The sequence below is a fragment of the Amia ocellicauda genome, chromosome 21 (assembly GCF_036373705.1).
Source record: "Amia ocellicauda isolate fAmiCal2 chromosome 21, fAmiCal2.hap1, whole genome shotgun sequence".
Lineage (NCBI taxonomy): Eukaryota > Metazoa > Chordata > Actinopteri > Amiiformes > Amiidae > Amia > Amia ocellicauda.
The window spans coordinates 13,655,441-13,683,236 of record NC_089870.1 but is presented as its reverse complement, the minus strand read 5'-3'; the positions used below and the strand labels follow the sequence as shown (position 1 = coordinate 13,683,236).

Genomic DNA, 27,796 nt, shown 5'->3' with positions numbered 1-27,796 from the left:
ATTTTGAAGTAAAGCTTATGTTTTCATCAAAATCTTCCCCCACACATCTCTCTGGTACGTCTGCCAAAACATTCTTATTAATCGATTACAGCGTTTCCTCTGTATCTCTACAAACACTTCTGAAAATAGAAAGAAAACTAACAACAATTACAAAGATTACAAAAATAGGCAAACAAAAATCATTTGGGTCTTTTTGATTTAATGAATATAGAGAATGTGACATATCTGACTGGTCTTTCTCCTCTCTTGCTGGCAAAATGCAACAGAAATTTTACTAGCAATTATAGCTTCAGTTGATGGGCGGCAAATCATGTGCCACTTTTCGCTTTTTGTAATTTTACAGTACTTTTGCAGTACTGTCCACAAACACTGCAATTCCATGGAGGACACTATTAACTATGAAAGCATTTCCCAAGTATGTGGCTCCAGATTATCCTCAGTTTGCACACTGTATATCAGGACATGGACTGCTATAAACAACAGAAATGTTTGAGATCGCATTGAGATTTGAGGCCCCATCGGACCATAACTGAGGCATCCAGTGGTCACAGGCACTTCAGTAGCTGCTAAAACCACTTCCCTCAGGTGGCAAAGGTATACTGTTCATGTATACTGGCTGGGTAAAAGGCACTTTATGCAGACGGCTTTCTAATTATCTCAAACTACAGGAGGCTGCTGTCCAATGATACAATGGCCCTTTCATCACATACTCTGATACCTTTACCCCGTTAACAAACTGTTTTTTATTTTATTTTAAAAATTGTTTCTTTGCAGGTGCAGAGAAGGGAGGAATTCAGCAAGACAGTGGCTTTGAAAAATAAAAATAAAGGCAGCAAACGTCTGTGCTGCAGCCCCAGAGCATCTCTTTTTCTAATACACTTCATGACTACAAAACCACATGCTCTTGAACAGGAAACCCCAGTGCAATTGGGCCGGTAGCTCTTTGTCCCAGAATAAACATAGTGCATGCCTTTGCCTCGCACTGTCTGTGTGGTGAACCATCTCAGTCTTCTGCCAAGACATTGTGTTTTTGTTTGTTTTTTAAGCTGACACATCCAGATAATAATAGACGTCCTGAAAGAGTGTGTACTGCCATGATGACTTTTTATGAAAAAACATCACTTTTGTGACACTTCAAAAAAAAAGAATAGAACAAGAAAAAACCTCACTCTCTGGATTTTTTTTTACTATTTCTGGCCCCATCCGCTTCCTCAACTAACCTAGCATCTTAGCCGGGCCTACACAATCACAGGGATGCTTTCAATAGCTCCTATTACTTAAGAAACAAACCACACAAAGTGATGCAACTTAAGAACACTTATCAGCCAAGACAATGTGAGTGCAGTGCTCCTCCATCTTTAATTCATCCACAGCCTCGTGCCATTATGTAATGAATAATACCACTGCCAAGGTTCGGTTGAACTCCTCCGGTGTGCTTACATGTATTGACAGTAAGCTAGCCTGAACCGAGAAAGCAAGCTACAATTCACATTGATTTAAATGGCAGCGATGAAGACTTCACCACAGTCCAATACTATTCATATATCAAACGAAAGGCACTGAAACAAAAAGGCTGTAATGCTCAGATAGCTGAACACACTTGCGATGCAGCACCAGGGCAAATAGCTCAATAAATACACCACGATGATGATTCCAAGATAAAACTGTCTCCTAATCTCGGTTTGGTCTTTATTGGTATCTTCAGATCACCTCAAACAGCCATATGTCATTTGATAGCATCATTTTTTGTTCTGTAAAATGTATTCAAATTATAAATTATTTATCTATATAATAATACAGTATTAAATATCTGATAACAACAGTGTAGTTCTTTATTATCTTATCTACTTTCTAATTCTAAGTCAAACCCTGATTACGAAAAGCCAAACAAAAAAAACAACAAACCTACTCAGTCTTAACTGATCACAAACTCCTACATTGACAAGTCTGCTTTAACAGATTAAAGGAAGCAATACAACATTGTGAAACCCAAACAAAGACAAAGAGAGTGCGGTTACCTACAGGACATTCTGCAGAAGAAGAAGCGGCTGCAGTGGCAGAGGCAGAAGCACTGGCAGACCCATTCCCTGCTGACCATAGTGAGGCTCGGCCCTGCTCTCGGCCTCACACACACCTCGGCACACCTGCGGCGCTCGCCCGTAGCTGGCCTGGCAGCACGGATCAGGTTCCCCCAGCCTGTAACTAATACTGCCACACCAGCAGGGAAGTGTTCAGCACACCTTAAATATTTCATTACAGACTTTTGAACAGAGGGGCCTTCTCCTCTCTATGCACCCTGGGCCGGCCGGATACCTCCATTCTCCCTGTTGCAGACACACTGGTCTGACGAATCAGGGTGAAGATCCTCTGAGAACTCCTATACGTTTTCCCATATTTTAAGTCTTTCAGGACAAGAGCTTGGCAGTTCAAACCCTCTAGGTGGAGCAGACATAAGAGCAAAGTGGTCTCGCCGGTGGTTATATTATTGATAAATTAAGTAATTTAGTTATTTATTGAAGAGGTCTCCACAAATACATTACATTCCGTTTTTGGTAGTATCTGGAGGCAACTCTGAGTATCTCCAGCTGGTGACCTTTGATAATGTGGATGTGCTCCTGCTTGGACTGAAGACAAAGAAAGCTACCTTTATGTCGGGCGGACAATGGGGGATTCTTCACTTCAATATTCCGCAGACTGGGTGCTGACAAAGCACCCAAGGTTAATTGAGCTCACTGTACTAGAGTCGGCTGAGGCCAGAGCTTGTTAAAATCCTACGAGTTTCTGCAGTTTTGACACATTTTGCTCATAAAATTCACAGAGGGCCTGACTTTAAGAACAAGAGCAAAAGTGGGGCCTGTAGTGGGCCAGTGATATTATTTTTCTAAGATGATATATGATATTCCATTACATATTACCTTTTACTGTAAGGATGAAATAGATTTTGGAACAGAGAGGAAAAAATGATAATTTGGCAGATGGCAATAAAGTAATACCTCATATCGATTGGATCATCCCAAAGCAAAGAACTTTACATTATTCATGACAAGTCTCAGGCCCTTTATTCTTTCATATATTTTATTTAATAAAGTTGGATCCCAACCCCCCCTCCCCCCACCTCAGAATATAGAAAACTGTAAATTTCTGCCAGGAGGATACTATGTTTCCTGCACATGTATCTACAGATGCAATAAGTGTAGTGGGATTATGGAAACACCTAAAGAAAAATGGCTAAGGTCTTCAAATCACATACACAGTGTATCTTCCAATGTGTGTGTCTGCTCCTGTTGTTGTTATTAGCAAATCCACAAGAGAGAGAAGTTTGCAAGTTTCATTCTCGTACTGAACCTCTATAGATAGCAACCCAGTATTCCCTTTAGGAAAACAAAATGCTGAGCACAAATGCAGAGCACTATTCTAAGTAAGCTATTAAAAGTGCCATCAGGGAGATCACTTATTTCCTATCAAAATACCAGCCAATAACCTTTTGAGCCAGCTGTAATCATATACCACCTCTTAAGTGTTATTTTTGTTGTGTTTCTTTTTCATAAAAACAATCTAAAGCAGCACAAATGTTTACAGAAGTAACATTTGAAATGTTTCTTGCTACTATATATTTGACATACCATTCAGCTGGCTGACATAAAGATTTGCAGTGAGATGTGTTCAATTTAAGCTAAACAAGCTGTTCTACTGCATTTAATCCGGTGGGAACTGACACATCATCTGGTCATTGTGAGGGGTTCAAAGCAGAAACAAGTTTTCACTGCACTTCTGCTGCTACCTCACAGAAATGCGTCTCAATCAGGAAGAAAGCCGCAAAACCCATTCCATTCATATTTTTCCCAAAGGCTGTCAGTGTGTGGTACATGCAGCGCACAGAGAGATACAGCATAGCAGGAAAGAAAGTGAGAGATAAGGAAGAAAAGAGATGCAGAGGGAGGGATGGGGGTTCTTTCAAACCAATAACTTCAGCTTTATCCCAACAGAATCTGGGATCTCAAACCCTTCCATCACCCTTGAACATCACTGTCTTCTTATCTCTAGATGTAAGTCAGACACTATTTCCTACATGCAAATCCCCAGGCTGCCCAATTCCTAATGAATCAAGAAGAAACATTATTTCACTGTGTATGTATCCAGTGTCGGCTCTGCCTTATTAAATCCATACAGAGCTTTTTATAAAATCCTCACTGGGTCAATGGGTTGGCATTTTTTTGTGTGTGTGCTACCTGGTCTGTGATGTGTTACATTTACTGACTCTAATTAATATCTCTGCAGTTCTTCCATATCTCTGTCCTACTAAAATACTGCCTTTTACACACAAATAACACCTGAACTGAGATACTACAGAAGAAGGTTACCATTAATACAGCACAGCAGTCCTGGTTGTGTGAGATATCCAATACAAACAGTCCTGTACAGGTGCAAAGACATGCTATATGTTTCTTGTAATGACTTGGAGGCAGAGCTTTGAGCAAATCAAAATACTCAGTTGCTTTTGCATCAGGTGGAGAAAGCAACAGCACCAAGGTTTCAATAACCAACTACCAAAAGTATGGATGGATAAAGATTATTGCTACCCCACTTGCACAAAACTATCCAGTGTCTATCTTCAAACCAATGACGTCTGAGGAAGTCATAGCAGAGTGAAAGTGGGAGCCTTTCCCATGAGGTCCAACTAAGTTTTTCAAAATGATGTTGATTGTCTCTGATTGTCCTATCGGTTGCCAGGCATTGTTTCTTCTGGTGACATACTCATTTCAGAGTTAAGGAACGGCAGCTTCTTCTGTGTGGATGTCTCAGGGCCTCATCCTGGCTGTGGAAAGGTCATTGTGCTCCAACTCTGGGGCTCGATCCTCACCGAGTCGGTGGCAGGGGCCCCTCCTGGGGCCTGTTGTTTTCTGATTTCCTGCTCCTCTCGAGCAAATGCTGCCAGTTACATTAATGTGTCTATAATCTGGGAGCCTGGGTTGACAAACACTGCATACAATATCATTCCCATTGCCTGAATAGTCTTACCATCTGTAAACATAAATACTGCCCTCTCCCTGCCAATATAAACAGCAATTCCAGAAAACAACACTCATGAAGTACTACTGCCCTCCATCACACACACCTAGTAATACATGCCAAGACAGGAAAATAGCTTTGGTATTAAAATAGTGTATGTATCCTTACTAAATAGTAAAATAACAGGTTTGCTTTTAACTGCCAGAGAATGTATATTTGTCTGTAATACTTACTAAGCTTGATGACAGCCGAACAGACTATCCTGGATTTTCCTGGTGGGAGCTCTTGGCCAGGCATACTCTGTTTTTGCTGCTTCTTCTTTTTCTGGCACTTATTCAGCATATGATGAACTTATTTCCACACGACCAATACGGCAACTCCTTCAGCTGGAGCGAGGGACAGTGGCAGGTGAGCGGGGCCTTTTCTCCCAGCATTTGTGAGTGAGGACTCCCTAGAGTCCGCAGCCGAGGCCCACATCAGGTGACAGAGAGCAGGAGTATGCAGTTCGTGCACTCAGAGGCCGAGCAACTTCACACAGGCAAAGGAGAATCACGTAGATCAGCCGCCACTGCCACCCCCTGGCTTTAAAACCAGAGGAGAAGTTAAAAAAAAGAAAAAGAAAAAGAAGACCCACTCTAAGCAGCAACCAATGAGAGCCAGAGCGATGGAACGGGCTGACACCAGACCCCCCCAGACCTTATAAGTATCAGGGCAGACTGCCATGAGGGTCACATGAAATGGGAGAAGGGGCAGCTCAGGGGTGGCTACCCTAGAACCAGTCAGGCCATGTGTCGCTTGCCGTGTCAGAGTGGATCGGGACCAGACAGAAACAGTCTCTAATGGTGAATTCAGTTTCGGGATTTTGCTGGTTGCGGAGTTCCCCAGGCTTGAACATTAGTACACTAGGGGGGTATCAGCTGTGCAAACTGCTTCACTGTGCTGCTCCTTGCCTTGCTGTTGTCATCTCTTGTACTTTGTCTTCATCAATGGTGTCACTGCAGTGTGTCTCTTTTCTCACTGTATTATGAAAGGTGAGTGAGAATTACTGAGTCTGTGTCTTCTCCTGGATTCCAGTGAGACTCCATCTTTGTGGCTCCTGTGAGATGTTCTGGAAGCTGCTTGGCTTCATGGATTTCTAGTTGCATTGTCTTTGTAAGTAATTTGATGGTAAATAGCCAGACAACAAATTCTTTTTGTGATTTTTTTTTTTTTTTAATGTTCTACAAATTGTCAATACAATAGCAGCAATGAGGATGAATTCATGGAGATGATGTTCTGATTAAAGGTACCAGTCTACCAATCCAGGGAGATGCTTCCAAGAAAAACATGCAAGAATATGGCACTTAAACACAAATTTATGCACCAAAACTGAAAATTCACATCTTCATTTTTTTATATATAGTTAGCAATTCATCTGATTTTTTCCCAGTCACACAAAGCTAAGAAGAACAAGAGGTACAGGAGAATTTACATTTAAGAACCTGATGAGAAAATTGAGAGGCAGATTCCCATTACGCTTTCTACTACTGTCACTTACACAGACAGGAGCTGTCTTTGTTCTGCCGTCCTGCCTTTTCAGTTCAACAGCCAGAGACTGCACTGCGAGAGTAATCCCAAGGGAGCACTCCTCACTGTCTCACATGAACTAAGATTCTTCATATAATAGAAAAACACAGGCCTCCTTTAATAAGTAATATCCCCAGAGCAGCACTCATGCATCAGCTATGAGGCAGTGTGTGGACTGTTGTGATGGCCAGACTGCCCTGCATTGTGTGGGTTGAGATCCGTGCTCAGTAATCACCTTCAAACAACTAACAATGTCTGTGAGCACAACTGCAAGCAGCCTGAAGAAATGCCTCATGATAAGACGTCAACACGCAGTGCACAATTCGTGGACCATTTTAAATGTGAACATGCTAAAACAGTAAGCTGTCCTGAATAATATGTCAATAAAACAAATAAGCAGCACATGAAGCATCTTGTATTTATGACTCACGTGCAAGTTCAATCTGTAATTCCTTACAACTTTTGTTATAACATAGTTATGCCCTCTAAGAATAATGTCAATATGCAGGGTGCAGGTCTAGATATTTGTGCTTTACTGTTGTGTTTCATCAATGTGCTGTTGTTCCATAAATGTATAATCAAAAGGTAGAATTTTTATGCTGAACTCATTGCAGTGTCCTCAGGAGAGGCCATGACCTATACCACAGCATATTACATCAGTAGGTTACCTGATCAATTGTAAAGCCAAACAGCCTGAATCCCAGCTCTAACCAACACAAAAATGCCAAGTTGAAAAAATACAAATCTACACTCAATTCAGTAAAGTCAGTAAACAACTCTGACCTTATGACAATTAATTAGCCTAAGCTAACAAATACTATACAAAATATTTGTTTGTGAACTGTGAAAGTCCACTGCAGTAAGAGAAGCTTTTCATTATTGCCCATTGAGTCACATCAGATTAGAATCACACATTTCTGAACATCACGATAAACTCACATTTCTCACTGAATGTAAGTTTTGTTTTAAAGTGCCATACAAAATGTAATGTGAAGCAGGTCTCAAACAGGGTGTGAAACAGTGCTTTACGAAATTCTCAGACACGTTTGGTGTTAACCAGCAGAGGGAGTTAAAGTTTAAAATTTAGCCTTGAGTTAGGTTAACCGGATCTGAAACAACATAAAGAACGCTGGTTTCAAATATACCATGAATCACTTTCTTCTGGAAGCCCTTGATTTGATAGCCTTGGTAGAAAGTGAGTGCCTTGTAATAAAACTTATTTTTAATTCCCATTACAGAATGGAAGTAATGGATTTTTTTTCTTCTGGTGAATAAGATTGGACTGTCAGATTTCTTTTTCATCAAATCTACCTGACAAAGCAATATAGAAACTTTTTTTCATATTCTATTGAACTATTAAGGAACACAGACACAAGAGTATTCAGTAATAGTAAGTCCACAATAATCCTTCCAAAAAAGTTAATTATACAGTTATTTAATTATGTAAAGTGATCAATTATAATGAGCAAATTAAACTAAACTAACCTAAATTAAAAACATCATACTTGTGTCTTCATGTTGTCCTCTCATATCATAACTGAATGCTAAGTTAAATGAAACAGGAATGCAACTGAATGGGTTTCCCGAGCAGGAAAGAAAACGGAGGGGGTCAGCCAGACGCCCCAGCTACGAGCTCCAGCTATGGGAGAGGCCGTGGGGGCAACTCACCCGCGTCCTGGGAGCTCAGCACATTGAGAGCGAAGAGCATGGCGTTGGAGAAGGTGGTGGCCTCCTCCTTGCTGGCAAAGTTCAGCCCGTACACCTGCCTGGCATCACGCCACTGGTGGAAGGTGGGGGTGGCCTGGTTGTACTTCAGTCCCTTCACTATTGAATAATTAATGACCACCTGCAAACACAAGGCAGAAGGTATCAGAGAACCACAGCTTTAGGACACATCGCATGGACCTGAATATCAGTTTCCGTTTTGGACTTTTCCAGTGTATCACTGCAATAAGCTGTATTTTACCATTGATTAAGTCATTTTTCTACTGCTTTTGCCTTAACCACCGTTAATTATTGTCATTATTAATTATTGTCCTCTTCAATGTGTTAAACATCCTTGTGCAGGGATAGTGTAGCACTAAACCTTATTATCAGTTCCAAGGCAGTTATCTAGTATAACCAGGCCTTAATTATGTAACACAATTAACTATCAATTAATGGGAAAATGAAATACAGGTTGTGCCAAACACCGATAAGGTTCATTTCACTCTAGTGGCATGTATGGACTAACTTAGGGTGCCATAGCTCTGTTGGAAAGTGCAGCTGTGGGAGACGGTGGCCACAGCCTGGCTCTCTTAGTACCTGCTGGTCCTGGAGTTTGACGCCCACCACACGGAAGGTGTTGTTGGCAGTGTTGTGGTAGATGTTGATTCGGCTGAAGCCCTGCTGGCCAGGCTTGATTGGCACCCATTTCTTGCTGGTATCATCATAGACCATCACAGAGGCCCGAGCCTGGCAGATACTCTGTTCACTGCAGGGATAAGCACAGGACAAACAGACACCAATTATTATGTTTGCTGTGACTATAATGATTGGGCTTGTGGTAGATTAAAATAAAGATTACAAATTCACTCAGAATTTACATTTAACAATCATGAAAACCAAAGCAGAACTCCAGGTTTAGCTACTATATTAACCCTGTTAAACACGCCTGACACACAGAAAAGACTCACTTTGTATACAAATTAGTCGTTAGTCAGATACATATTTGCACTGTAGGCCTGTTCTGAAACATTTCTGAGTAAGCTTATGGAATATTGTATTTGTGAATGATCAAATACACAGTGCGGAGAGTAAAACATGAGTTACCTTTGAGGTAAATTACAAATTAACAATATATATATACAAACTATATTCCTGTTGTAGTGAGTAAATGCTGTTTGTAACCGTTAATCTGACTCTACACTGTTGACATGGTTGTGCTCATCATTCATGATTAACAGTCATGTATCACATGGATAAAAAACAAAAACAAGGTTGCCTTAATCAGCTCCTGTTCTCTTCGTCATATACAATCACTGAGTAATTACTATTATAACCTATGCAGCTGCCCCCTCTACTTGACTTGAGTCTGGTGGTTATTCCAAGAGAGTTCTGTCAGCACTGCTTTGTCTGGGCATCTGCCTCCTTTGCCTAACAGCACATGGCAATTAAAAACTGGCAGTACACAGAAACAGCACATCGGAGAACACAAAAAGAAAACAAATGTCATGAGTTTGGATACATGGAAGAGGCAGTCTAAGTTTAGGTCTCACAAAAAAAGGCTGCCACTTCACAAAGGATCATTATAGCATATACTTAAATGTTAGTGTTCGGATTTAAACATTTGCCGTGACGCAAAGACTCTGTTCTGCAGGGCTGTCTCTGAACTCCCAGCAGGCTTTGTGTTTGATGTGCACACAGCCCGGCTGTAGTTATGTGGTGTGTGACTGCATCATTTTTTCTTTTTGAAGAGTCAGTTCACCTCCTTTCTAAACTAAGCATGTTTCTGTAAGCTGTTAGATAAACAATATTTGAACCTCTTGAGGAACACAAATAAAAACAGAAAGGCATTGACTGGCAGGACTGCTAGAAGTTCAGATTTTTGTGATGAATGTGGCTTAAAACATGCCCCTACAGCTGTGTCGATTGGGCCCTTTCTAAGGTGTCACAGTACAGTGTGCATGCATGCTGAAGTCCATAGCAAAACAGGCCGTTTGGAGAAACTAGACTCTGTGCTCAGAGCAGTGTGGGAACCTGCCAGAGTCCATTATTTGGGAAGAAAGAAGACTCAGCTCTCTGCTATGATATTTAATATTGGGGTGAGCTAAATTTTTGCAGTCTGAACAACACCTTTCTGATATCTAACGTGTGTGTGTGAGTGTATGTGGGATGTTATTTTTACCATACAATAGAATGCACTCTGACCATTAAATAAGGGGGCGATGTAAACAAGACATGACTGAATGAGAAGAAGGAAGTGTGAACACAGAAAGAATCAGAAATATGAGAAAACCATACAAGAATAGAGCAAATGCTGAACACATGCTTTAATTAGAGACTTGAGTCATTCTGAAACAAAGTGGATTATATTTTTACACATCAATAGAAAGAAAGAATTAAACCTTTAAGGATTTCATACTGTATACTGAAAACTATTTCAAAAATTCAAAGTAAATAAATATAAAAAAAACACCAGCTGACTGGACACTCATACAGTTGCAAGACCCAGGGATAAAGGGTATACAGAATTCGTTACTTGAATCTTCTTGCACAAAGCTTCCTAAACCTCTCTCATTTCACTCAAAACGGTTTTGCTCGTTTATTCAAAGATATACATTGAGGGAAAAAAGTATTTGATTCCCTGCTGATTTTGTACGTTTGCCCACTGACAAAGAAATGACCAGTCTATAATTTTAATGGTAGGTGTATTTTAACAGTGAGAGACAGAATAACAACAAAAAAATCCAGAAAAACGCATTTCAAAAAAGTTATAAATTGATTTGCATGTTAATGAAGGAAATAAGTATTTGACCCCTTCGACTTAGTACTTGGTGGCAAAACCCTTGTTGGCAATCACAGAGGTGAGACGTTTCTTGTAGTTGGCCACCAGGTTTGCACACATCTCAGGAGGGATTTTGTCCCACTCCTCTTTGCAGATCCTCTCCAAGTCATTAAGGTTTCGAGGCTGACGTCACTGTACGTTGTTTTAAATGATTAGCAGATAAGCAGGAGACCAGGCTCAGCGTCATCATTATCTAAAGCTGATGAGTGAAATGTGAATCTGAGCGTTGTTCTGCAATGCTCACATCTTGCTCTGTTATGCACAAAATAAAAAAGCTGCCAGTATGTCTGCAGTGAGTCTGTTTATGTTTCACAGCACAGCAATGGCAAAGTAATCATTTTGAGAATGCAATGGGAATTATACACGTCTGTAGAAAAAGATAATTGATCAGCAATATTCAGGGCGGGAGGTAGGCAGTTTAATATTATATATACACACACACAAACACACAAATGCAGACATACTCAAATTTGTTGGTAACCCTCCACAAAAAACAAAGAATGCACAATTTCCTCTGAAATAACTTGAAACTGACAAAAGTAATTGGCATCCACCATTGTTTATTCCATATTTAATAGAAATCAGACTTTGCTTTTAATTTTGTTTTTCAACGTAATCTTGTAAATAATAAAACAAATGAAAATGGCATGGACAAAAATGATGGGACCCTCAACCTAATATTTTGTTGCACAACCTTTGGAGGCAATCACTGCAATCAAACATTTTCTGTAGCTCTCAATGAGACATCTGCACCTGTTAACAGGTATTTTGGCCCACTCTTCCTGAGCAAACTGCTCCAGCGGTCTCAGGTTTGATGGGTGCCTTCTCCAGACTGCAAGTTTCAGCTCTTTCCATAGATGTTCGATAGGATTCAGATCAGGACTCATAGAAGGCCACTTCAGAACAGTCCAATGTTTTGTTCTTATCCATTCTTGGGTGCTTTAACTGTGTGTTTTGGCTCATTATCCTGTTGGAGGACCCATGACCTGCGACTGAGACAGAGCTTTCTGACACTGGGCAGTAAATTTCACACCAGAATGCCTTGATAGTCTTGAGATTTAATTGTGCCCTGCACAGATTCAAGGCACCCTGTGCCAGGCGTAGCAAAGCAGCCACAAAACATAACTGAGCCTGTTCCATGTTTCACTGTAGGTATGGTGTTCTTTTCTTTGAAAGCTTCATTGTTTTGTCTGCAAACATAGAGCTGATGTGACTTGCAAAAAAGCTCCAGTTTTGACTCATCTGTCCAAAGGACTTTCTCCCAGAAGGATTGTGGCTTGTCAATATGCATTTTAGCAAATTGAAGTCTGGCTTTTTTATGTTTTTCTTTCAAAAGTGGAGTCCTCCTGGGTCTTCTTCCATGCAGGCCACTTTCGCTCAAAAAGCGACGGATGGTACGATCAGAAACTGACGTACCTTCACCTTGGAGTTCAGCTTGCATCTCTTTGGTAGTTATCCTTGGTTCTTTTCTTTACCATACTTGTCTAATATTTTATTTCAGATCTCCTCAGAGGACTCTTGCTTTGCTTTGCTTTGCTTTGCTTTCTCTGGTCCATGTTCAATGTGGTAGACACAATGATACCAAACGGCAGAGTGACTACTTTCCTCCATTAAAATAGGCTGAATGACTGATTACAAGATTGGAGACATGTGATACTAATTAAAGAAACTAATTCGTTTGGAATATCACTATAATCTAATTATGTATTATCTTTTCTAAGGGGTACCAAAAAAATGTGTCCAGGCCATTTTAGAATATCTTTGTAGAATGAGCAATAATTAATCTCTTTTCATAGCTTCTTTGCTTTATTCTATGACATACCAAAGGCATGCAAGTATACATGATGCAATAGATTTTAATTTCATCACTTTTCAGGGGGAATGAAGCATTATTTCAATGAGCTGTAAGGGTACCAACAAATTTGAGCACATCTGTATATATATTCCTCAGGGGCAGCCCCCTTCAGAAACACTATCCTGCGTTATCCACTGTGACAGTTGTTCATATACACTGAACACAGTCGCAGAATGCATCTTAACATCTTAATGTGATTTTGAAAAAGAGATCTATATCACCTGCAATGTTCTGCAAGCCATGCCCATTTCCATGCATTTATTCCAGGGCATTGCACTGTGTGACAATCTTTCTCAAGATTTTGCCCTAGCACCTCCTTGCTTATCCCTGGGGGGTCCGTGGACCCCAGTTTGGGAACCACTGCACTAAGTAATATAATAATATTGAACTGATGGGGACTTAATTTAATGTAATAATTACAGAGCAAGCTGTAACAAGGTTTGCAGAAGTATGTTTTATCACTTTCCTAAAGTACTTCTGGAAAGGTTTCTGAAATTGTATTAAATTTAACTTATAGAAATCACTATTAAATACATATGTGGCCTAATTCTCCATATTAACTTTCAGTGAACATGAAATCAGACACAACAACAACAAAACAAGTTTTCAACTGTTATTTTGCAGCCTTCTAATATTAGGATGTATGCATGAACAAATTGCTAGAATGGAAAACATGCTTCACCACTAAGTCAAAAAGTATGGTTTTTGAGAGAGGAGGCCACATATATTTTGCATACAGTAAAACCTTATGAATAAATTACAATAATTACAGATTTTGGAATGGCTTTTCTTAATTCCATTAGATTTACTCTAATGTTAAACCCTGCAAATGACATGTATATTGTATAAATTTTAGGTGCCTTGACCCAACCACAACAACATGCAAAATCTGATGACGTTTAATCTAGCTGCTGAAGCTTCCCGCATAAAAGGAGGATAGAAGCTGCGCCGGCTGCTACCTCGTAATGGGGTGTTAATGTATTGTGTGGTTGAGTAACTGAAATTCATGATTTCTCAGAAAATGCTTGTCATTGAATGCAAGATACTGTATATTGGTTCAGATTCTGAAAACCACAAGTGAAAACACTTAACACCTTTGCTAACATAAGAACACAACCTAAGCTAAGCAAAAAAAAAAAAAAAGTTTTACTTTGATACAGTTGGTAATGATTAAGATTATACAACTTCCTGTCACTTGATTTTGTACTGATTTTATAGTTTTCTGGGGTATTTCCAGGAGTCATATTAAGCACTATGTGGAGTCCATACAAAGGAAGCACAGTACATACCTGCTCAGCGAATGGATTACTCCTTGTTGGTTAATAAGAAAATAAAGAAATGATGATAACATCGCAAATTATCTGCTGTAATGTTAATTACCTTTAACACCCGCAAAAGGTTTCCTTCACTAAAAACCTGTTCTTTGTGGTATTTTATTTTTAGTTACTTTCAATTCCTTGGATTTGAGCTTTGTTTTACATGAATACGGGTTATTGTTGGCCACGATTAAAAAACAAATGATGAGTAAAGAGTATGCATCATTAATAGTGAGTGTCATATTCATGTAGACAGGTAAAATTATAAAAAAATATATTAAAATGAATATGTTAGCAGAGAGTGATAGAGATTCACGTATGAAATGAGATACAGGTCATAATGCATTTGTTAATAACGCTATCAGTGAATGAGTTTAAACCCAGGGAAACAGCTGTCTTTACAGCCATAAATTAACAGGATGCGGTTTAATTTTATCACAAAGCCTGAAGATGTAACACTGTAGGAAGGACAGAGAGGTCATGTAGAAAACTATCTAGATATAATAACTTCACTGTTGCATACGGTATTTCATCAGTCAGGCTGAAAAATTAATTACATTCCTCTTCAAATTTTAACCAGGTGTGTCGACATCATAGCACTGAAATATCCTCGTTTGGATGCGCTCACGCTGACTTTATTCTGATGGGTTGCAATCACGAAGAATTGAGTGATAAACAAACTGTGTTTTATTTTCATGTAAAAATAAAGAAGGGTGTGAAAACCAATGTAGAACATTTTTCTTAATTTCTCTGAATTTGTGTCTTATAGATTTTCTGGTGCAGCAGGCAGTTTGTCAGGGTTATAGAACTCTGTTGTTTTGTTATAACATTATATTGGTTTTGTTGCACCCACATTAACAGAGACTACCAGACTCTCCCAGTGTGGTGGTAGGTACTGTGTTATTTTACTTAAAGAGAAGATGAAAGAAGTGGAGCACATCCAGCTGTGAAGTCTACTAGAGTGAATGACATTTAGGAATGAGTGAAATAGTAGAGGAAAGCTCCCTTTTAAATGTGACACTACTTTATGATCTTAGCAGTTGTAGATACTTTTTTTGAACAAGCACTTACTTGGCCCACTCATTGGCCTTGTGCATTTAGCTCGTGGAGAGCATTGGATTGGAATGGAAATCGGGAGATCTCAGGGACTGGGGTTGACGTTGACGATCCCTCTCTAAATCCAAGAATTACAGTTTTATTAGCACTGGAATGTTTTATATAAACAGCTTTTAGAAACACGTCCTTAAAGACATTTAAGGACTGGTAGTGACTGGTTCTAGTCTTGGAGGTTGTCATGGCCTACAGTGAGCATGATTTTCCTGAAATGGGAGGTTGTGCACTTGGCCATGCACTGTTGGAATTGAAGTGGGTGAGGGTTTGTGCAGCTTGCCGTGCAAAAGTGACCTTTGGGTCTTACCAGGCACTTGTATGCCCCCAGTATTATCAATGAGAGCAGCATTACTGGCAATTTAAAAAGAGGAAAAATAAAAGAACGAGAAGGGTGACTGGTATTGATACAGCCTTGTATTCAAATAATTATTCCAAAGCAATTATTGTCAAGCTATGAGTTAACAGAGAAGGCCCTGGGTTGGCATACTCACTCCCCACTGTTGCTGTGAGTCAGCCCTAGCTTTCAAATGCCAAAGCCTGCCCTTCCCGCCAACCTTTGCTATATTCCCGATGGAAAAAAGGATTTTTGGAGCACAGCAACCTCAGTCAAACTACTTTTTCGTATTTTTCTTATCCCGAGTGTTTTTTCCTCACGCCGCTGTAAAGTCAGTATAAGTTAAAGGCTTGTTTTCTGAAAACCTCTCGCCAGGGCTATGTCAGACATTTTTAAAATTAAGCCGCAATTAAACTGTGCTAAAATACTGGGGTAGTCCTTAGCAAAATCATGTCTTCATACCATTATTCACTTACAAATTGCCTCCACTGGTGCCCCCGCATTTCACAATCACTTCATCCAGCACCTCCATAGATAATAGCCCCATGTGATGCCTATTACAAGTTTGAGGTTTTATATTAAAAAAAGGAGAGATTATCTGAATAATCCAAAAACTGGATACATACATAAGGGTGAGACTGGTCTAAACACAGTCACACTTGTCTACATACTGGCCTAAATGGATGAGATTAATGCAACATACCTGGCTGCATCACAGATGTTTTGTTTCTTGCAAATGTTTGTTGTGAGCTAGTGCGTCATTTTATGTTTTTTGAGGGGTGGTAATCACTTAAGAGAAAACTTGTACAGTATTTCTATGAGATAGAGATGATAGTTGCAGCTGAAGGATCTAACTGACTTTTAACATACTACCCAAACACAGGCAGTCAGGCTTCCACACCACAAGACCCTTCAGGTCCTGCTTTGGTTTATCTCTTAATCTGGTTTGTGGGTCTTTAATGTGCATTACCTGACTGCACAGTAATGTTAAAATATCTATACCATATTGTTATTTGTCTCTTTACAAAAACATAGCACCACAATGATTTTATTTTTTCAAAAATAGTTCAGCGAATTGTGTAATAGTGCAAAAAAGTTCCATGATTGTCCAATTGTTAACCCTATAAGAAGTGCAAAGCTTCATAGAATTAAAGAGCTTCGTGCAGCTGTAGTGTAAATATAAATACATAAAACCAAACATATAAACGACACATCTTACCACAATATGAACAAGGTCTAAAAATAGAATAATTTTCCATACTGCATGTTTCATACCACAACAAACAGAAAAGTTATTCTCAGAATGTATTTAATTAAAATAAATATAACTTACTGTACTTTCCAAGACTGCAGCAGATTTAGTTTATTCTTAATTGAGAAAAATGTTATGAAAACTTTGGAAATCCAAAAAAAAAAAAAATCTTATGAATATAATTTATTTTTAATTTGTTATTAATAGTAATAAAAATAAATAAATTGGTTTATTTTTAAAGCAGATAGTAGAAATGACTCACCCAGACATAATCCCTGCTCAGGATGACACAAAACAGTTTCATGCAATGGGCAGTTAGGTAGCGGTGCTGAAGTGGACGGGTCGGTCGAAGGCTATCCTAATTCATTTTGACGAAGATCAAAAACTGTACTCAAAGCTAACAGGAAGCATAAAGAAGAACAGGAAACTGTGAGGCTTTCACTCGAAACTACTGGTTCATTAAATAGGCTAAATCTTTCTATGGTTTCTGACTTCAATGAGGTCTCTGTGCAGAACAATATCATAGCTTCGTTTTGCCACAATACGAAAATTAATACTAGCCGTTCTGCATTATGATGCACATATGTTGACATGCTACACTGTAATGAATACAAAAATATACAGCTTGATAAAATGCTACATATATATATGCTACAGAAATATGTTTTGAAAGTTGTGGAAACAACTACCTCCCACACGTTACATGTTATAGCACACTACCCTACAATTCACTTCTCTTATAATCCTGTTCTTACAAACTGAGCACCGTGCATTAGGTATTATGTAAAGCTGAGTTCTTAAGCAGCATAAGATACATCTAAGCCTCTCCATTCATTTATTGAGCAAATGTTCCTCTGAGGAGGAGCTCAATCCTCACAATCGCTGCCCTTTCAGGCAGCATAGAGCGCCCGCATTTTCAAATAATTTTCCGTGGTTGGCATGTTTGGCAAGCACCGAGCTTGCCTTCGGTAATCCGGCAGAGTGCTCTAGGTTTCATTTCCCTTGAAAGGCTCTCGACTGGAGAGGATGCACAGATTATCTGCTCAGATTCTTTTCACTTCTTTAATTTGGTCAATTTTATGTCGTACCAGAAAGACCATGAATCAGTTGCTATAATTTCTTTATATTAACAATTCCAAATCCTCGTCCTCCTCCTCCTACTACTACTAGTCAATGTTCACCCTTTTTATTACATATACTGCTATGGCAACTTTTACTTGACTTTTACTCTGACTGATTTTAATATTATAGATACAGAAGAAGGAGAACAAGGTACCATATATAATTAAACATCACTGTCAACAAAGCAACAAGAGCAAGTCAAAATTAAAGGTCATATAGTTTTCTCTCATCAGAAACCCTCGGCTCATTTTGATGCTGGTCATCTGATATTGAGTATGTGTACATCTCTGTAAATAGATCTCTATAAATATCGTGTGTTATTCTCAATACAGGCTGAGGGCTGAGGCTTAACCCCTTCAGCAAATAAATGGAATCCAGTCAACACCTTCACAGTTATTTACACTAATATGGATTTGCTTATATAGGATCTAATCGCACAACACCCACTTAGACAGAGTGGCTCAGTGAAGAGTTGGTCCTGCCGACCGTACTAGTGACTATGCGATAGTAAAACAAATAGCACTATTTTTCTTCTTCCGCAGTCTAAAAACAGTGCAGGTTTCTGTTAACCCAATAACTGAATTTAAAAGGTGGCCTCAGATCTGGGTATGAGTCACAATGCCACAGATACGGATGTTGAAAGATAAAGAATGGGCCAGTAGCCTTGAAGGTTCAGTTTCAGACATGATGGAGCATTGAAAAAAGTAATTGAAGTATCATAAATCCAACATGTTTGGCATGTTACTGATCAGAACTCTGCACAAGGAACACTTCAAGAAACAGAAACCATCCTGTGTTAATGTTATAACCATACTATTAATATTGTACAAAATATTAATATGTTTGTAAAACGGATTAACTTAATTATGCAAATAATAATGGTTGACCACACATGCCATCCGTAAGTTTAATTTTATATTCTGTGGACTAGTGGATTGTATGAGATTTAATCAATGTTATTTGTAAACCCTTATGTTTTTAATGGAAAAGAAATTAGACACTTAGCAAACATGTTATACACCACAGTTTGAACACTTACACAGAAACACTATCAATTTCAGTCTTATCTCTACAGGACAGGATCTTTCAGTAAATATTACTTCAACCCAGGAGGCAGTAAACTCATTATATATTTACATTCCATTATTGATTGCTTTAAATTGTTTTTCCAAACAGAGCATCAGTCAAATTGCTGGCAGGACAGTTATCGAAGGGCTTCTGTTGCCCAGAGGAGTCAACAGACGGTTCTGACGCTGGCGCAACGTAACGGCAGGAATCTTTAAAACATCAGACTGAGGTGGGAGCTCTTGTGTTTGGAAACGAACACATTCGCAGGCCCATTCATAAACATTGGCAAGGTATCTCATAAAGGCTCAATCGGCAGGAATATACGGCTGTCCGGTTGAGAAATGTTTTCCCTGCGGCGTATTAGCCGAGCCGAAGATGTATGTGGATGTCCTGACATTATCCAGAGACTGCAGAACTCAACACCAGTATGTGCTGCTGTCTGTAAAAATCAGGATATCTGAAAGCCTGTAGCCTCTGGATTGCAACAGTTACTTATAGTGATATTCAGAGTAGCTAATTACTGCTGACAGAAAACTAAATTTCTGCTCTGAGAATGAATGCCAACCCACATGACTGCTTCATGCTACACTGCATGCACTTGTGTGCATCAAAGCCTCTGAATCCTACAGGCTATTTGTGTGCACTGGGCTGATTTAAGTGTGACGATCACAATCACATAACTATCTCTAAAAAAGCAATCAAGCCTTAAGATGATTCTGTCTGCATATATACAGCAATCATCAATCATATGGACTCAAAATTCTGGACAACTTCGTACACATATCTACAATTATTATTTTTTAAATCTTAGAACATATTTGTGGTTTGCCTTAGCTAATGGAAAGCACAGACAGATAGATTCCTATAATTCAGAGCTAGAGTTTCCATGAAAACAATGCAATATTAATCCCAGGCACTGACAATGCAGTTAGTGTTATTGTAAACTAAAAACATTACAAAATGAAGTTATTCATTTCCAGTTATGGAGAGCCTACATTAATCACATGCATTGACAGTGGATGTTAACTGGTGAATGGAGTTGATTTGAATGAAAGAAAGCACAAAACTGGCATTATGACTCTGTGGTTACAGTTTCTCAAAAGCATCACAGAAAATTTTGTCACAGGCTGCCAAGGTGGCAAAGATTTTTGACAGCTTGTTAAGACTTCCTTACAAATTACCAAACTCATTAAGACATTCATGCAATGCTATATAATCCCTCTGTCTTAATCTGATGCTGATGTAAACAGAGGTACAGAATGTGCAGCAGGGAGCTCTCTGGGGCCCGGGGCCCAGCTGAAAATACAGGTGCACTGCCACTGAATTCTGATATATGTGTGGTGTAATAGTTAACAGATTCTGGCCCCGAGGAAGCATATTTTGTTTCCATTTCTAGTTCAATTGAGAATTTTACAGCAAAACAAAAAAGCTATATTTACAAATGTGTCCTGCATATTAACATTTTACATTATACACACTGGCATCAGCTTGAAATACTGACACTGTCGGACACCGCCACCAAGCATTGGCTATAGGTAACATATCATTGTGTTGGAGAATACTGCCTTTGTTTAAGCAGTTTCTTGTCATAAAAATACACCATGAACTGGTCTTTATAGCAAGACAGCTGAGGTGTTACATGAAAGTGAGAGTTGGATGTGAAAGGGAAGCTCTCTCATTAATGAGAAAAACAAAGCGGTCCCATCTGCCCGCTCGCTGTGCAGCACTGAACTGAAATTAGGTATGTGCCTCCAAGCTCAACAGCAGCCAGAGCCGTGTCATTTAACGCAGTTAGAAAACATACATTCAGATCAAATCAGAGCCAAAACGATCACAGGCAATTCAATATGTAGCCATTTGGAGCGAGAATGACCAAAAAGTCATGCTCCACTCCGTTTGGCAATACAAACCTGCCCGGGCCCCCACAGTAGATCCACTCGGCCCAGTTTGTTTCCCCATCCCCAGGGACGGCACCCATGCCAGTGGACGGTTGTGTGTGAGAGTGTCGCCTGCAAAGACCCAGACAGGTAACAGCTGTGAGCACAGAGCATGAGAGAGGGGGCCATGTCCAATTGCTGGGGCTTAAAACCCCTAAATAATGAGCAGAAACAATGCAACTTTCATTTCATTCATGCTTAGAACGGTCAACTTTATGTCTCTTTGGAATATTATTACAAATCACATCAATGGCCACAATCTGTGTTCAGTTTAAAAAGAGGCACTTGAAAATATCATTATATCTACCATGTTCTCTCATCTGTAGGAATGTAGCTTTGCCGGGAATCAGTGAAATGATAGAAACTGAGTGTGAACAAGCTAGTGCCACAGATGAAGTGCCGTCCTCCGTGGGGCCAACTCTCTGTCATGTGTTCACAAGTACAGGCTATTTTTATCCAACTACTGACAAAGCTGAAAGCAGAAGTTCCTCCTTTTGATATAAAACAGACATGAAGCTCTTAACTGGTGTAAAATACACACACAAACAATAACACATACAATATTGCACAGAATATACAATGTAAGAACCCAAGGACATGTTTTATTATGTGAGAACTCCAATAATATGTTATAGGTGAAAATAAATATCTTCAAAACTGTAGTGTATGGCATTTCTTATAATAATAATAATAATAATAATAATAATAATAATAATAATAATAATAATAATAATAATAATAATAATATATAATGCATTAAATCTCAGATATTAAAATAATATGAAATGTGCAGCTGTCTTAGATTAGAAATCTTAACCGTGCAGAATATATTCAGTTACTTTTCACTATTTGTGAATGATTTTGCCGCCGTCTGCTTTCGAATGCTGCAATCCACATCAGGGATTGTTTCAAAACGAACCAAGGGGATGTGAAAGATGAATTCCTCCGACTTCTGACAGGCTTTTCTGATTCTCTGCTTTATTGTGAGGAAGATCATACAGGTGCTATTTTAGGATAGGGCACCTGCTTGTGCTGCTCAACAGCAGTTTAAATTCAGGTCGATCCTGTCAGTCTCGTTCACATGCTACACTGGGCCCTTTAAAAATGAAAGAACACTTTATATGTCAGAGTCATTAATAATAAAGCCAATGCTTTAAAACACACCTCGCAGGGTATTAAAATATGTGGAGAGAAGGAGCCGTGCATTCTGCGATACATGACTGCTTGAAACTCTTTAAAAAGGCACATTTTATATCCTGTGTCCATTTGTGTCATTTTAATATTAGAATGATAAACAAAATATTTTTTGGACTGTGGTATGGGGCTCTGTGAGAGGGCTTAATGGGAAATTAAACTCAGTCAGCTATTATGTGGGCTTATTTGGGAAACAGGAAATGCAACATTACATGCATAGGTAAATTAAATACATACATATCAATAATAAAATCATGAAATAATCAATGCACCTGTTCAAGTAAGATGTATTTATGTGCTGCTTTTTGTTTTGTTTGACAAACATGGCATTGGGAAATACAAATTAAGCATGCAAAAACAAGTTAAATAATGTACTTTGGCTTGCTGTGTATTATTTATGAATCTGTCCAGAAGTGTTTGCACACAGCTTCTGGTTACGGTGACCCAGCTCCACACCAATCTCCCGTCAAACAGACAAACACAACACATTTTAACAAGTGACGACACTCCAGGTGCTGCCCCTTTAGTTCATTTGCTTTTGATGGACCATAAAGCACAGCTCAGAACAATCTTCCTGGTTCTGGGTCATGGTGCACAAACCGTCAAACCAAGTGATATCGCAACAAAATACATAAGCAAAGTTAACATATATCTAGACTACAGATTGCACATCAAGCAGTATAGGTTCAATTTTCATCCATGATATACACTAGCAATGATAAGGTAATACTATGATACTTACATAATACTACATAATACTAATACTTTTGCACTGCTATATTAAACTTAACTTTGTGACAGTTCCCTGACATCAGCCACAGAATATATTGATATCACTAGTTAAACAAACAAACATGACTTCATGAGTAACACAGGTACATATAATCACGAGAATCAGTTCTCCAGACTGCATAACGCTGCTACAGCCAGCAAAATATAGGATTGACTGGCCCAGTGTGCTAATTAGACTGCTAGTGATCTTGACATTTTCAATGTACAAAGCAGTTTGGGTGTTGCCAGAAGGCAATCTGTCATTTATTCTAAAGATCATAGCGTACGCAGCCCGGCAAACCATGCCACGTATTGTGCTGCCTGCTTCTTCTTTCATGTATAATTTATTCAGCCTGATATTAATGTAAATGTAAAAGTTGAGAAGGCCCTAAAGGAGCAGGCACTCAGGGCTGGGGTGTGTGGAAAATTGGGAGGTTTTCATCTACACAGCAGAAGGCTGAAGAGGGGACATACGGCTCAGCCCAGGAGCAAAGGAAAAGGATCAGTCTATCCAGAAAGAGCTGGGGATTCACCCAAACCAGTTGCCCTTCCACCAGCAATGCCGTCTTCTCAAAACGGTGCTTCCAATGGAACTGAAATAAGAGTTTGGGGACTCTTTAGTACTGATCACTGCATAGGTGCTGATGTTGACTGATGGCGCCCAAGCTCGGAGGGAAGGTTTCAGAGGAAGGCAAATGGAGGAGTGTATAATAACAAAAGCTAAGCAGGAAGTCTGTTATGAACTGCCATGGTCAGTTTAGTAAAGGGTCAAACTAACACCTTGGGACAAAATAAAAACAGTATTTTTCCCTGCATACACTGGCATTGAGTATTGAAACTGTGCCATAAATGTGACTAGGAAGCAAAAACAAGAACAAATTATCTCATTAAAGATACCTGGATCTTCGAAAAAACAATAGAAGTCTAATGTTAAATCTACCCAGCAAAAAACCTATAAAGTAAAAACACAGGGGGCACCTTTCAACACTTCAGGCAAGTCATTTGATAGAGGAGGGTTTTGGCAAAAAGCAGAAAATATACTGTGTAAATGAAGACACATTCACTCACATGTACACAACCAAAAACACAACACATGTGATCAAAAACATAGTCTATCTCCTGCTCCCAGGATCATTCTATTAGCTGAGTGCTTTATGGCAGGGGATTGCATTTCGGGCTTGACCTTGCTGCGTTATAATCATATTTGATGTTTAATACATAGCGAATTTTAAATTAATTGGATCGAGGGATTTGAAAGATGAAGATTTTCAGCCTCTTCTCTGGATGTTAATTAACATAATTCTACAGGAAGTGGCTGAATTCGGTTGGCCCTAACATCTGATCTGACTCTCTGACCCTGTGGAGCAGCGCAGGGATGACACGGGGCACGGCAGCAATTCTTTTGTTACCAGCCTGAATGTGTTGACCGGCAAGTTCACTGGAACATACAGGAACAGACTGCCTTTCTCTGTCCTTTAATAGGGGGCACAATGAATGCCATGCTCTAAGCTAATCTGAGTGATTTCACTGGTCAGGCTTTTGTTATTATGTTTTTATTTATTTGGAAAAGTTTGGGAATGTACCACACTCATTTTAATGCTATCAGAAACACACTTGTTCTGGAATATGTGCAATCCATACTTCCATTTGGTTTGAGGTAACAAAATGGAAATATTTTTGTTATTTTAAAATCTGGAATTTCTGAAAGCTTTGAATGCCTTCCTGGTCTTCTCTGGGCTTCACTGGCAATGTACCGTGCGTAATGTATGCAGAAAACATAAAAATGAGAAAGTTAAATATTCAGCAACATAATTGCTAGCATTTCAGCATAACAGCACTGAAATTAACTGCAAGTGCATGTAAATACAGTACAAACAGCACACTGTGCCATTTCTCTTAAATGTTCAGGTAAATGTTTAAGTAAAGCAACATATGACAAAGTCAGTAATTCTGTGGGACAAGCCCATAAAAGGGAACCAAAGAAAATGTTGACCTGTTGTGACCAAAAACTGATTAAGATAATACCCCCCCCCCCAACAAAAAACAACACATACATACAAGCAAAGAAAACTCCCCATTCTGAGGGAAACTCTGGTGCGATTCTATCTTCAGGCTCCTTATTACGCAGATTTGTGTTTCACCACAGTGTAGTGACAATATAAGTGCTGACATACGTCTGACCCCTGCAGCACTGTGACCAATAGACAAGATATTGTGGGCTATACATAGGTTAAATCTCAAAGATAATACAAATGTATTTTTGTTGATGAAAACAAAATGGATGCATCCCACGAATATTGGATTCAAAATGGATTCATTTACAGTACAAAATACCACTGTGGCATCAACTGACATGACTTAATGTAAAGTGTTGATATTTATCCTGCCCCTGTTTGCAGGTTCTGTTTACTATCCACCTTGTAATAATGATAAAACAACACCTGTGTGTTGTATGTGTAATCATTTTTTGTTTGTGACAAGAAAAAAAGGGCCTGACAATAGGAAGTGACAGAGTCCCTGTGTGGGTATCAGCAAACGACTATGACACACAAATCTAACGCATAAGCTATCTAAATAACTGTTGAACAATGTGCTTCAAACAACTACAATACAACTGACATTACTATGCAGTTCAGTGTGCATAGTAAACCTGTTCTAGAGTTCTGATTGATAACGTATTTTTTTAAACCACTTAACCACATTATATGCATTACATAAAAGAGAAAAAGATGACATGGCATACTTGAACTCTTAGGCATTAAAAATGTGGTGTAATTAGTGTCTAGTCACACTTATGTATAAATAAACTTTGGTTAAAGCTTTGTTGAACAATAATCCTCTTATTAGACAATTATGTACTACTGATGTTATACAAGTTGATAATTCAAGCATAAAACATTAATAATAGTTGATTTTTGATTCAGTCAAATTATTTAAAAATTCCCCACAGAGGGATTTGTTCAGAATTAATTAACATATTTGTAACCTAGACTATCTTTAAATACCGACATTTTATCTCCACCATACAAGACAACTGTCAAGGTGCACGCTAAGTGAAAGGTGAATGCAGTACAACACTAATTAAGTGAATGCAGAGCCAATACCAGATGGCCAATCAGCAGCAGAGAGGAATATCTAGGGACTCATATTGACTCTGGAGAGGCATGTGACCCTTAAGGATGCTGGCAAGCCCCTGACGTGTCATCAGAGCACCTGTGAGACCGACAGACCCCCAGTCTCACCCCGACAGCCCCGGTGTAAACACCAGAAGATAAAGACCACACAGCCCCCCCCCCCCGGGATGGGAGACAGGACCGCTTTTGGAAGCAGAGGCCTTAGCTGAGCTGGCACCACCGAAGAATTCCCATCAGAGCAGCAGACTTAATTAAACATCAATCATTATGCCTTTCCATTCTGCCATCCCTGGGGTTAGTTCACACTGGTTCCAATACATTTCCTCCTGCCTTCCGCATCATAAAAAAGACAATTGTGCAGAAGCCCGCAGAGAGTCTACTGTAACCGCCGCTTCCAGGCTTGCGTTGCATTGATGCGCAGTGCAGTCTTTTAATACTGTTTTTTTTTCTTGAAATGCTGTGATCTGACCTCAATTTGTCTAAAAAATTATAATTAAAAAACACAAATCTCTTGTTAAAAATGTTAATTCTTTGTAACATTATGCAGGTCAGCCCTCTGCATTTTCTCTGAACTGAAATCAGATCCGAAGAAGCTAAAGGATGTTGGGGATGTTTTATCGATTAATACAAATACACAAAAGCTACTGCTACTTTAACAAAATATTGACTTTGTATTGCACCATATCTCTAAAATATACCAACACAGGCAATTTATCAGTTACCATTCCTCCAATATTCTATGATTTAACCATGACTAACCATTTTAATTTCAAGGCTGTCTTGTTATGTGTTCACAATTTATTTTATCATTCATTCAGCACTAGTAAATCAGGATGAGTCTTTCTGAGGGTCTCTGGTGTCCAATGCAGAGATGACAAATCCTTCTGCCAAATTTGAAACAGAATGAGTTGCTTTCCTGCTACTTTCCTACCTTCAGCTGTTTATGTTAATAAAATAAAAAAAGATGTTGTGAAATTGCTGCCAAAGAAAGATTGTGCCAACGGCTGATCAGCAGCTTTGATTTTTCTTATTCTTTATTTTCCTGCACTGGGGAAATCAAAGGATTCAGAGTCTGACTCATGTCGGGCTGCTGTTATTGCAACTACCGTGCTTCATTACTTTTATTTTCTTATCCACTGAAAATGGAAAAGACAGGCCCCTGTGGAGCAGAGAAAACAGACCTTGCTGGGTAGCCACATGGAGGCCAGTGCTGTCATCAGAACCAGCCTGTGTTATTCCATGTCACCATTTTACCCTTTTCCACTGGCACACCTGACCCGGGAAGGAACCAGTCTGGCGCACTGCAGCATGTTACCCACTGGCAATTTTGTCGAGCCGACCCTGAACCAGGCCAGGGGGAGGAGCTAACTGAAGTCGTCATCACGTTTGTTCTATTGAATGTTGGTTCATAATAATTATAATAATCCTTACACTTATATAGCACTTTTCTATCTAAGACACTCAATGCACTTTACATGTTAGGGGGTCCCACCTCCACCACCACTAATGCATAGCACCCACCTGTGACAGTAGCCATAGTGCTACAGTCCATTCACCACACATCAGCTTCTCAGTGGGGAG

At 39.2% G+C, this 27,796-nt stretch overlaps 1 protein-coding gene across 12 annotated transcripts in view; it reads right to left on the bottom strand.

Moving 5' to 3' along the window:
- The window catches only part of evla (Enah/Vasp-like a), a 77,366-nt gene that overhangs the window by 10,120 nt on the left and 39,450 nt on the right, over window positions 1–27,796 (bottom strand). For 9 of the 12 annotated variants that reach the window (XM_066694407.1, XM_066694404.1, XM_066694406.1 and 6 more), the window contains exons 2-4: window positions 21,090–21,188; window positions 8,881–9,049; window positions 8,245–8,422 (exon numbers count right to left, since the gene is read on the bottom strand). In XM_066694407.1, the coding sequence (XP_066550504.1) occupies window positions 8,245–8,422; window positions 8,881–9,049; window positions 21,090–21,188 (446 nt within the window). Of the gene's footprint in view, window positions 1–8,244; window positions 8,423–8,880; window positions 9,050–17,251; window positions 17,448–21,089; window positions 21,189–27,796 lie in introns of those variants that run through there. The other 3 variants (XM_066694412.1, XM_066694410.1, XM_066694411.1) reach the window with 2 other exon arrangements.